Source organism: Neomonachus schauinslandi, chromosome 6, assembly GCF_002201575.2.
Source record: "Neomonachus schauinslandi chromosome 6, ASM220157v2, whole genome shotgun sequence".
NCBI classification, from domain to species: Eukaryota; Metazoa; Chordata; class Mammalia; order Carnivora; family Phocidae; genus Neomonachus; species Neomonachus schauinslandi.
This window is the reverse complement of record NC_058408.1, coordinates 128,141,673-128,153,821: the sequence shown is the minus strand read 5'-3', so window position 1 is coordinate 128,153,821 and position 12,149 is coordinate 128,141,673. Positions and strand designations below refer to the sequence as shown.

General features: G+C 41.3%; 2 protein-coding genes across 3 annotated transcripts in view; both read right to left on the bottom strand.

Moving 5' to 3' along the window:
• Positions 1-12,149, bottom strand: part of GBF1 (golgi brefeldin A resistant guanine nucleotide exchange factor 1) — a 119,044-nt gene that overhangs the window by 34,208 nt on the left and 72,687 nt on the right. The gene's annotated exons all lie outside the window — the stretch shown is intronic.
• LOC110589091 (60S ribosomal protein L37-like) lies at positions 1,338-1,841 on the bottom strand. Its single transcript, XM_021699492.1, is given in 3 exon segments — positions 1,338-1,459; positions 1,674-1,712; positions 1,715-1,841. Coding segments are annotated over 3 exon segments (288 nt in total).

The window sequence follows — 12,149 nt, the reverse complement described above, 5'->3', positions numbered from 1 at the left end:
GTAGTGGTATCTCCATGTGGTTTAGATTTGCATTTCTTTAATGGCTAGTGACACTGAACATCTTTTTCATGTGCTTATTTGCCGTCCATGTATCGTTTTTGGTCGACGTGTCTGTGTCTGTTCAAGTCTTTACCCCATTTTTTAAATTGAATTGTTTGTTTTCTTACTGTTGGGTTTAGAGACTTCTTTATTTATTCTGGATTCGGTCTTTTATTGGCAATACAATGATTTACAAATGTTTTCTCCCAGTCTGTAGCTTATCTTTTCAATCTCTTCACGGTATCTCTCATAGAACAGACATTTTTACTTTGGTGAAGTCTGGTGTATCATTTTTTTTTTCTTTTGTGCATTATGTTTTTGGTGTCATATCTAATACTCTTTGCCTAATCCCAGGCCACGAAGATTTTTTCCTATGTTTTCCTCTAAAAGATACACAGCTTTATGCTTTTTGTTTACATCTGTGATCTATTTTGAGTTAATTTTTCTATAATGTGTGAGGTTTGCATGGAGCTTCTTTTTCTTTTTGCATATGGATGTCCATTTGTTCCAACAACATTTATTGAAACAAATTCTTTCTTCACTGAATTGTCATTGCACTCTGCGCCAATCATTAACTGACCTTATTTAAAAAAAATTTTTTTTTAAGATTTTTAAATTTATTTATTTGATAGAGAGAGCACAAGCAGGTAGAGTAGCAGGTAGAGGGAGAGGGAGAAGCAGGCTCCCCGCTGAGCAAGGAGACTGAAGCGGGGCTTGATCCTAGGACCCTGGGATCATGACCCGAGCCAAAGGCAGTTGCTTAACCAACTGAGCCACCCAGGCGCCCCTAACTGACCTTATTTTTATAAGTATATTCTGGGTTCTCTAGTCTGTTCCATTGATGTGTATCTTACTCTCTGAAAGCAAACTGTCTTGATTAACTATATTCTAAGTCTTAAAATCAGGTTAGTGTGATCCCTCCAACTTTATTATTTTTCAATACTGCTTTCAGCATTCTAGTTCCTTTGCCTTTCTATTTCAACATAAATTTGTCTATATTTACAAAAATCTTGCTGGGAATTTGATAGGAGTTGCACTGAGTCTATAGATTAGTTTGGGAAGAAATGCCATCTTTACTAAGTTGTGTCTACCAATCCATGGACATGGTATAGTCTCTCTATATCTTTTTAGATTCTGTATGTTTTGTTAGATGTATATTTTATTTGGTATGTTTGTAAATGGTATTGTGTTTCAATTTCAGTTTCTAGAAGTTCATTTTTAATATATAGAAATGTGACTGATTTTCTGTTGTTGTTTTAAATCAGAACATTTATTGTGTGACCAATCACTGAAATCCATTAAGATGAACTGGATGCTGCAACAGCTGCCCTCTTGGGCTTAAGTGTTGTTCCTTCACAGAATCCATGCCTGAATCTGCAGTATACAATTTTTAGGTGCCTCATTTGACCAGTCCCAGTGGGATTCCGTTTTTGTTTTTTTAAGATTTATTTATTTGAGAGAGAGAGAGCGAGCGCGCACTAGGGGGGAGTGGCAGAAGGAGAGTGAGAGAGAAACCAAGGTAGACTCCACACTGAGTGTAGAGCCAGATGGAGGGCTCGATTCCACCACCCCAAGATCACGACCTGAGCCAAAACCAAGAATCGCTTAACTGATGGCACCACTAGGTGCCCTGGTATTTTGTCTTTTAGCCTTGGCACTCTAGTTATACTTCTCTTCTGGTTGGCAGGATTGCCACATTTGCCATAGGTTGACTTCTGAAGGTGGCAGGCCTCAGAGGCACAGCGGCGACACAATGTGTGCGTCTTACTGAGACGCTTTCCAAATGCTATCCCCTTCATCATCTCATCTGTACGGCTAAGATCAAAGAGACAAAATGTGACTGATTTTTGTGTGTTGACCTTATATCCTGTGACCTTACTAAACTCACTTACTAGTTCTAGGATTTTTTGTTTTTGTTTTTGTAGATTCCTTGGTGTTTTCTGCACGGACAATTATGTTATCTGCAAACAGTGAGTTTTATTTCTTCCTTTCCAATTTACATGCCTTTTATTTCCTTTTCTTGACTCACTGTACAGGCTGGGACTTCCAGTACTATGAAAGCAGACATCTTTCCTTGCTGTCAATTTTAGGGTAAATGCATTCAGTGTTTCACTGTAAAGTATGATGTTAGTCATAAGTTTTTTTGTAAATGTTCATTATCATGAGTGGATTTCAATGTTATCAAATGCCTTTTTGTCATCAATTGATATGATCAAGTGGTTTTCCTTCTTTAGAATGTTAATATGGCAGATTAATTGGTTTTCAGACATTGAATCATCCTTGCATTCCTAGGATTAAAACTCACTTAGTCTCGGTATATTATTCTTTTAATATATTGGTAGATTTTATTTGTTAATCTGCTTCATACGGTGAAAGAGCTCACTATGGCATGAGAGGCCTGAAGTTGGCAGGAGTGATATCATATAAAGGCTTGGACAAAGTCCCATAGAGAACTCTCTGGAGGCTCTGGATGTGGCCCTTGCACAGTATATAATCCAGTCAATGGACAAGGGATCATTAGTCTCACTACTTCTCACTACTACCAATAGCCAGGCATATGACACTCAAGCTCATCTGTCAAATTAGGTAGTTAGAATCTATGACTGCTAAAATACGTTCTTTCTGGCACTTCTATTCTGTGAATCAATGCTTTATGGAGACTTAGTGATGGCAAACTAGAAGAGCTGGACTTTTTTTTAAAAAGATTTTATTTTTAAGTACTCTCTATACTCTGTGTGGGGCTTGAACTCACAACCCTGAGATCAAGAGCCACACACTCTACCAACTGAGCCTGCCAGATGCCCCAGAGCTAGAGTTTTTAATTAGCCCACCAGGAACCTTCACTATTACCCTCACTCCCATAACCCCTACAAAAAAAGAGAATCGTGATATATAAAATTAATTTTTCCAAGAGTTTGGTCTAGGCAGAATTGGAGTTTTGCTCTCTAGGTTCAACTGCTGATTGCTAAGAGCATCAGGGACACCCTAACAGGAACACCCCCTGCAGCTTTTGGTGGTGGTGGTGGGCGGGACAGACATGGCAGGGGAGACTGTGCTACTAGCAGGGTGCCACTAGTGAGGACACTTCTGATTTAAGAGGTAACTCTTTGTGGGCACCTGGGTGGCTCAGATGGTTAAGCGACTGCCTTCGGCTCAGGTCATGATCCCAGGGTCCTGGGATCGAGTCCCGCATCGGGCTCCCGGCTCAGCGGGGAGCCTGCTTCTCCCTCTGACCCTCTCCCCTCTCATGCTGTTCCTCTCTCGCTCGCTCTCTAAAAAAAAAAAAGAGGTAACTCTTTGTAAACACGTTTAAAACGAAAAACAAAAAACAAAAAACAAAAAACCAGCCCTGGAATTTCAATTCAAAATCCTGTTAAGATGTTCAGATGGTCCTCTATAATAGTGCTTTCTCAAACAGTCTGTGGTTAGGGCCAATTTATTTTTTTATTTTTTTATTATTTTTTAAAGATTTTATTTATTTATTTGAGACAGAGAGAATGAGAGACAGAGAGCATGAGAGGGAGGAGGGTCAGAGGGAGAAGCAGACTCCCTGCCGAGCAGGGAGCCCGATGCGGGACTCGATCCCGGGACTCCAGGATCATGACCTGAGCCGAAGGCAGTCGCTTAACCAACTGAGCCACCCAGGCGCCCAGGGCCAATTTATTTTTTTTCCTTTATGTCAATCCATTGCAGACCCATCATTTTATAAACTATAATAAAATGAACTGCTAGAGAATGAAATTTTAAAAACAAAGACATAATATAAACTCCATTTTATTATTAAAATCAACAATATATAAAATTACTGTCAAGATGTTATAAAAATTTCTAAATGCTTTCCCTCAATTTCTGCATACATCCCATCATGTACCAAGCAGCAATCTGTGAACCTAAAATGGTTTATAGATTATACTTTGAGTAACAGTGCTCTAGAAAAATAAACTCTAATTTTCAACTGGCCATTCTAGAAAATCCTCCAAATCCTAGGATATTATGGCTAAGATAGGCCCTAAAAATAATTTACAAATGAGGGGTGCCTGGGTGGCTCAGTCAGTTAAGCGTCTACCTTCGGCTCAGGTCATGATCCCAGGGTCCTGGGATCGAGACCCACGTCGGGCTCCCTGCTCAGCGGAGAGTCTGCTTTTCCCTCTCTCTCTGCCTGCCTTGCCTCTCTCTCTCTCTCAAATAAATAATACCTTTTTTAAAAATTTACAAATGAGATAATTAAGGTTTAGAAAGCCTGGGATGCCTGGGTGGCTCAGATCGTTAAGCCTCTGCCTTCAGCTCAGGTCATGATCTCCAGGTTCTGGGGTTGAGCCCCTTGTTGGGCTCCCAGCTCAGCAGGGAGTCTGCTTCTCTCTCTCCCTCTACCTCTCCCCGATTGTGCTCTCTTTGTCTCTCTCTCGCTCTCAAATGAGTAAATAAAATCTTAAAAAAAAAAAAAGATTTAGAAAGGTTAAGTAATTTGTAAAATGCTACAAAGCCAGTTAGTACTGGATCCAGGACTAGAAGTTGAGGGCACTAGGTAAAAAAAAATGGGCTTCTCAACAGGATTTAGATTCCAGTTGGGCAACTTAATGGCTGTGTGATAGATACTAAATTTTTCAAAGCCTGTATTTTATCACCTGTAAAATAGGTGTTAAAGAATTAAAAAATAAATTATATTTTAAAAAGAAATAACAGCAGCTAACATTTATTGAGCATATACTAATGTGTCAGGCACCGTGCTCAGTAGTTTACATAAATTATCTCATTTAATGCATATAAATATATTGTACAATGCATGGAATACAGTAAATGTGTAAAATATAACTAAGATATTATTATTCTAGTTTTTTAGTCCTGGGTCCCAGTCCAGGGTTCTTAATACTGTAAGTTACTTTAAGTTCAGTTTATTTTTTTTTAAGATTTATTTATTTTAGAAAGAGAGCGAGACAGCACAAACACACAAATGGGGGCAGAAGCAGAGGGAGAGGGATAAGCAGACTCCACAGTGAGTGTGGAGCCTGATGTGGGGCTCGATGCAGGGCTCAATCTCACGACCCTGAAATCATGACCTGAGCTGAAATCAAGAGTCGGACGCTTAACCAACTGAGCCACTCAGGCGTCCCAGTTCAGTTTTCTTTCTTCCTTTCTTTTCTTTTTTCTTTCCTTCCTTCCTTCCAGATTTTATTTATATGTCAGAGAGAGAGAGATTGAGAGAGCAAAGCAGGGGGAGCAGCAGATAGAGGGAGAAGCAGGCTCCCCACCGAGCAAGGAGTCTGATGCAGGACTCGATCCCAGAACCGTGAGATCATGACCTGAGCCGAAGGCAGACACTTAACGACTGAGCCACCCAGGCGTCCCTCAGTTTTATTTCTTAAGATCTAAGTAAATACCAAAACTTCAAAGGCAAGCCTTCTCTATCTTTGATTACTAAACACTAAAAGGGATAAAAATTCAGGATACCAAGATAACTAGTGGTTGTTATTTATGTATGGTGCAATTTCAGATAGCTCTTTTAATTTCTGAGGGTTTCAGCTTTCTCCAGGGTATGCATAGTTATCAGAGAAAGGAAGAGACTCCCCTTTTTTAAACAAATGAGTGAAATATTCATCCTCCTTTTAGAAGAGATAAAAATAATAGTAGCTACTATTTATTACCTTGTGCCATGCCATGTGCTAAGCACCTTATATACCTTCTCTCTTCAAAATTATCCCCATTTTGCTTTTTGGTTTTTTTTAAAGATTTATTTTTTGACAGAGAGAGACAGCAAGAGAGGGAACACAAGCAAGGGGAGTGGGAGAGGGAGAAGTAGGCTTCCCGCGGAGCAGGGAGCCCGATGCAGAGCTCGATCCCAGGACCCTGGGATCATGACCTGAGCCGAAGGCAGACACTTAACGACTGAGCCACCCAGGCACCCCCAAAATTATCCCCATTTTGAAGATGAAAATGAGACTGAGAAAGTAGATCTACCCACCAGCTAACAAGTGGTGGAAATGAGAATCAAATCCAGGTTCATGTGACTCAAAAATCTGTGCTTGTAGCTATTCATCTCCACTGCTTCCTACGAAGCCAGAACAGAAAAGTTTCTGGTGTTCTGCCTCCTGGCTCAGCCTGCCTGGCAAATGAGATTCAATTGTCTAGATCTTCTTCAAAAGAGTGAAAAAGCTGCCCGAGTCCTTCAGGGGAAAGGTGCCCATGATGCTGCTCATAGTAATCAGGCTGAGTAATTTCATAACCAAGGAGACATCTGACACCACTGCCAAGCAGCCAAAATTCCCACCCTGGAAGGTTGTCAACTTCAAGGCACAAACAGTCCAGTAAACAGAGAGTGCAGATCAGGTAGAGGGGTACTCTGAAGGTGACTGGTCCATGTTCCAAGATGGGACAGAAAAAAGGGAAGGAGTACAAGGAGGGGAAATGCAACTCCTCATTGAAAAAAGAACACTTGGGATCCTTCTAGGATTAGGCCACCTGCTTCTTTTTTTTTTTTTTTTATTTAAAGGTTTTATTTATTCATTTGAGACAGAGAGAGAGAGAGCATGAGCAGGGAGAGAGGCAGAGGGAGAGGGAGAAGCAGGCTCCCCGCTGAGCCAGGAGCCCGATGTGGGGCTCGATCCCAGGACCCTGGGATCATGACCTGAGCTGAAGGCAGACGCTTAACCATCTGAGCCACCCAGGCGCCCTAGGCCACCTGCTTCTAAAACCAAATTTGAGTTCTACTTCTGGCTAATCAGTGCTGAATAAGAACAATTACAACAAGAATTATTAAACTATTTCTGGAGAAGCTCATGAACCACTTCAACACCAAGCAAAGTGAAACCCTTTAGAGATGTCTTGGTTGTATTTCCCTCATACTCTGTTCAACAGCAGTGAGCAGGGAGTTCAACTCCCTATATTAAGATATTAAAACAGAAGTCTCAGTTTGGCCCAACATCAATCTGAGAATCTGCAGATGTCCCCCAAGTCTCTTGTCTTTCCAGATGATGAGTTGACCTGTCCAAAAGGGAATGAATCCTGACATTGTTTTCTTTTTACGTCAGAGCTGCCACCCTCACTGATAATCTATGCCAAAGGTCTCAACATGTGGCATCAAGCACTGCCCTTAGACAAAAGGGAACACTCTCTTCTTAGCCTACAGGGGAACAGTCACTCTCCTCCTAGGAGTTTGGGGTTCTCCAGCCTGCAGCAGCCTTTTCTCATTTGGCCAGCATTGGGCTGGCACATTCCTGAGCCAAAATGCACACATAAGCTGCTTTCCCTGGTAGCGAAGCTCTTCACTCCTGAGTGACTCTTGTCAGGGGCGGATGGGCATTCTCAATTGGATTACGCTGACAAGGAAAAAGGCCTGTGGTATATTATTTCAACACCATTTGGCTTCAGAAATGCCTGTCTCGACCCTTTTGCCCTCAGAGCCTATTTCTCCCTTCTTGCTTTCTAGAGGGTCACCAGCCTGCTCCCATCCTTGCTCCTCATCCTGCAAATACTGGCTCATGTTCCTGGAGACAGAATATTGTCATTCACAAGGTGGATCATGTATAACAGACTAATAAATCAGAGCATGATACAAACAAAAGTCAAGTTCATTTACCCCTCTTGATATTTCTGTATCCAGAGACACAGACAAAATTATTTGAACATGAAAAGCTTTTGGGTTTTTGGCTTTTCTGTCTATGCCTGGACATTTTATTTTAGGAAAAATGGTCAGGTCCTCATATTCTACTTTTCTGACTATGTTATACCTAGGAATATTTTTGGTAAAAGTCGAAGTAAGATTGGGAATGATCTACAAATGGAATTTTTGAGATACTCTTAAGTTCAGTAGGAAGAAACTGTACTCTTTGTGGTCACTAGAGGACATCAAGAGTAGTGATCCAAAGGATGAGCAAAACTAAACTCTGGTAAAGCCAGAAGCCCCTGGAGTATCTGCCACACCTGCCATACCTTTATTTCCAGAACTCAAATGGTTATGTGGGGATTTAGGCTTGACTTCAGGAACTGACTTGAACGAAGACTGACTGACAAAGGGCAGCTTTCAGAGAAATGTATTATCTTCCAGGCTTAAGGGTCAAACCCAGACAAGCCTTTGCAACCTTGCTCTATACAACAGGAGAAATAAAGAAATGCACTTGGCCCAGTCTTGGCCTATCTCAGGCAAAACACTTCACTTCTCTGGCCCATAGTTTCCTCATCCATAGAGTTTTCCCAGGGAAGGTGGCAGTGGTGGTAGTTTAACTAAATTCTTTAAGGCTCCTTTAGATTCCTAAAACTTATAAAATGCAAAGTACAGTTTGAGGTAAGTGCACATGAATGCAGACAGTCTGTTACAAAGGAAGCCTGGGGGAAAAGCAAGCCCAGTTTGTTTGTCTAAGCTCCTGACAGTAGATCCTCTTTTCTTAGCTATCACCTAACAGTTCCCAGATCTGTCCCAAATGCTTAGTTTCTCAAGGCGCCTTTAGACTTGGGAAGGGGGTCAATTATCTTTGATATTATGACCCTTAAGAGACAAAATATGATGTTGGGTTAATCACTACCACATCTAGGTACAAGGTAACTCCATGGCCAGCATAAGATAATGGTACCAACCACTTACACTAAGAAAGGCAAATTACTTCTAATACTTGATCCTTTTAAAAAACTCTTTAGAGGGGTTCCTGGGTGGCTCAGTTGGTTAAGCATCTGCCTTCGGCTGGGGTCGTGAGGATCGAGCCCCATGCCAGGCTCTCTGCTCAGCAGGGAGCCTGCTTCTCCCTCTCCCTTTGCCTGCCACTCCCCCTGCTTGTGCTGTCAAATAAATAAATAAAGTCTTAAAAAAAACCCCAAAAAACTCTTTAGGAAGTATTCATTTTTTAGGCTAATTCTAGCCCTCAATGGCCAACCCAACCTGAATAGCCAGTTTAGCTTGCTGCTAGGAGCTGCCATCTACCACCCTTAGAAGAAGAATCCTATTCCACTGCCAAGAACAACCACCTTAATTTGACTCGGACATCAGGAACAACTACACAGATATTAAGCATAATTGTTATACATAGATTATTTATTTTATTCTCCCAATAACCCTGAGAAACAGTATTACTGTTCCATTTTACATATAAAGAAACCAAGGCTCAGGGCACCTCAGGGGCCCAGTCGGTTAAGCGACTGACTCTTGATTTCTGCTCAGGTCATGATATCAGGATGGTGAGATCGAGCCCCAAGTCGGGCTCTGCACTGCTGAGCATGGAGCCTGCTTAAGATTCTCTCCCTCCAGGGGCGCCTGGATGGCTCAGTAGTTAAGTGTCTGCCTTCGGCTCAGGTCATGATCCCGGGGTCCTGGGATCGAGCCCCGCATCGGGCTCCCTGCTCTGCGGGAAGCCTGCTTCTCCCTCTCTCTGTCAAAATAAATAAAATCTTAAAAAAAAAAAAAGAAAAGATTCTCTCCCTCGGGGCGCCTGGGTGGCTCAGTCATTAAGCATCTGCCTTCGGCCTGGGTCGTGGTCCCGGGGTCCTGGGATTGAGCCCCGCGTCGGGCTTCCTGCTCTGCGGGAGGCCTGCTTTTCCCTCTCCCTCACTTGTGTTCCCTCTCTGGCTGTGTCTCTCTCTGTCAAAGAAATAAATTTAAAAAAAAGATTCTCTCCCTCTCCTCCTCCCCTGCTCGCTCTCTCTCTCGAAGGAAGGAAGGAAGAAACAAACCAAGGCACTAAGGCTAAGAGACTTGCCCAAGATCACACAGTAAATCAAAGAGCCAGAATTTAGAGCCAGGTCTTTTCTGGCTTTCAAAGTCCATGCTCTTAAACACTGTATTATGTCCTTTAATATTATACCATGCTATTGCTGCTACAGGTTTACTACTAGATATATTTATTAACTGCATGAGTTGGATGGCAAATAAAAATTTAAAACTCAACTATCCTGGAATTGAAGTTTCTTCTCTACCTTTCCTCCTCCTATTCAATGACTAAACACTGTTCGCTATTGATTTTAGTACTGCCACACGAATTAAGCATCAGGTTTGCCCAGGTTGCCTCCTAATCCAAGAGGAAGAGTGAGGCTCCTTTAACAAGGCTGGCAGGGCTAAATGAGGCCCACAGGGACTGGCCTCAAATGTATCGCAGAGGCCTGAGGACAGACTGATCCATCTGTCTTACTGAGAGCAAAGTTTGATATGTATCAACTCTATAAACACTAGTTTTTTCCTTTTAGAGAAAATTGGCACATATTGAAAGGAAAGCAATTAGGTTGTACATACAGGCAAAAGCCAGAGCTGCTCTGGTCCTTTACTCTGCCTTGCCGTTTTCTGCATACATTGTACAAGACCAAGCTCAAACTTAAGCAGGCAATTTGAAAGCCCAGGAGAAATTAAAAACTTCTGTTGCTACACTTTAAAAGAGAACAATTCACCCCAACTTTATGCAGTCATTACACTTGGAGCAACTTTTTCAATCCAAATTCCTCTCATAGTCTTGTAAAAAGTTCCAGTGTTTGATGGTAGCAAGAAGAAAAGGCAATTATAGGTTTATTATCAATTACCACCCTGTCAGGTCTCCTCTAGGGGCCCTGAAGGGGAAATAAAAGGAAATAAAAAAGAACTAAATTCTGAACTGACATTAGCAAAGTCCACAGATATGAAAAAGACCGAAGGGTCAACAGCCAAAACTTTTGGAGAAGAATCAGACTCCCCAAAGAGTATCAATTACAGGACTGGTAGCAGTCTTCCCCTGTCCCTTAAGTGTACAGAATCCTATTTATTCACTTTTCTCCAACAGCTGAAAATGGTTTCTACGGCAGCAGATCATAAATTCTTAGTGACACTAAGACTAAGGAATCTTATTCTGCCTCAGATATCCTTTGTGCTATTGGGCTCAAGAATTTGACGATAATGTACATTTCCCATTTTACAGATGGGGAAAACAAAGGCATCAAAAGTGTAACCCATAAGGGCCAGAACAAGTATTCTAACCACTTGCCATTGCTGTCTCTAAAGACATGTGTGTAAGCTGAAAAATGAATAAGAACATTTTTGGAAACAGCAGTATTCTGAGAAGTCACATTATTTGTTCTGAAAGGTACCTAGAGAACCTTTAAGACAGCCAAATCTGGAGGAACAATCCTGAAAGCATTGGGAAACAACCATGTTCAGAAAACATGCAGAACCCGAGTTCAGCCAACACCTGTTTCCCCAACAATATCTGTCTATCTATCTGTCTCTCGTTTTATCCCAACTGCACACAATACAAAAGCTGCATTATTCTGGTAAAGTTGCATTCCAGCCCAGGGCACACAGTTAATGTTTTTTACAGCCCACATGCCTTCTTGTGATGGATGGCCACTTTATAATGAAATACTTTATGCTCAATCAACTCACAAATAATAAGTGTTCCATTACATGGCATTAAAAATAAACCCAAAATCAGAAAGACTCAGAAAGAAATAAGGAACAAGAGTACAAGGGTGATTCCTGGAAAGAGAGGAGGAACCCAGGAAAGAATCCTCTGTAACTCCTTCATTTCTAAAGAAGGCACAGTCCTAAGGAGAATTTGGTCTAAAGAAGGCATTAATTTCAACAAGTGATGTTGGAACAAATGGACATCCATATGCAAAAAAACCCCAACCCCCCCCTCCAAAACCAACCAAAAAAAAAGAAGCTCCATGCAAACCTCACACATTATAGAAAAATTAACTCAAAATAGATCACAGATGTAAACAAAAAGCATAAAGCTGTGTATCTTTTAGAGGAAAACATAGGAAAAATCGTCGTGGCCTGGGATTAAGCAAAGAGTATTAGATATGACACCAAAAACATAATGCACAAAAGAAAAAAAACTGATACACCAGACTTCACCAAAGTAAAAATGTCTGTTCTATGAGAGATACCGTGAAGAGACTGAAAAGACAAGCTACAGACTGGGAGAAAACATTTGTAAATCATTGTATTGCCAATAAAAGACCGAATCCAGAATAAAGAAGTCTCTAAACTCAACAGTAAGAAAACAAACAATTCAATTTAAAAAATGGGGTAAAGACTTGAACAGACACAGACACGTCGACCAAAAAGGATACATGGATGGCAAATAAGCACATGAAAAAGATGTTCAGTGTCATTAGCCATTAAAGAAATGCAAATCTAAACCACATGGAGATACCACTAC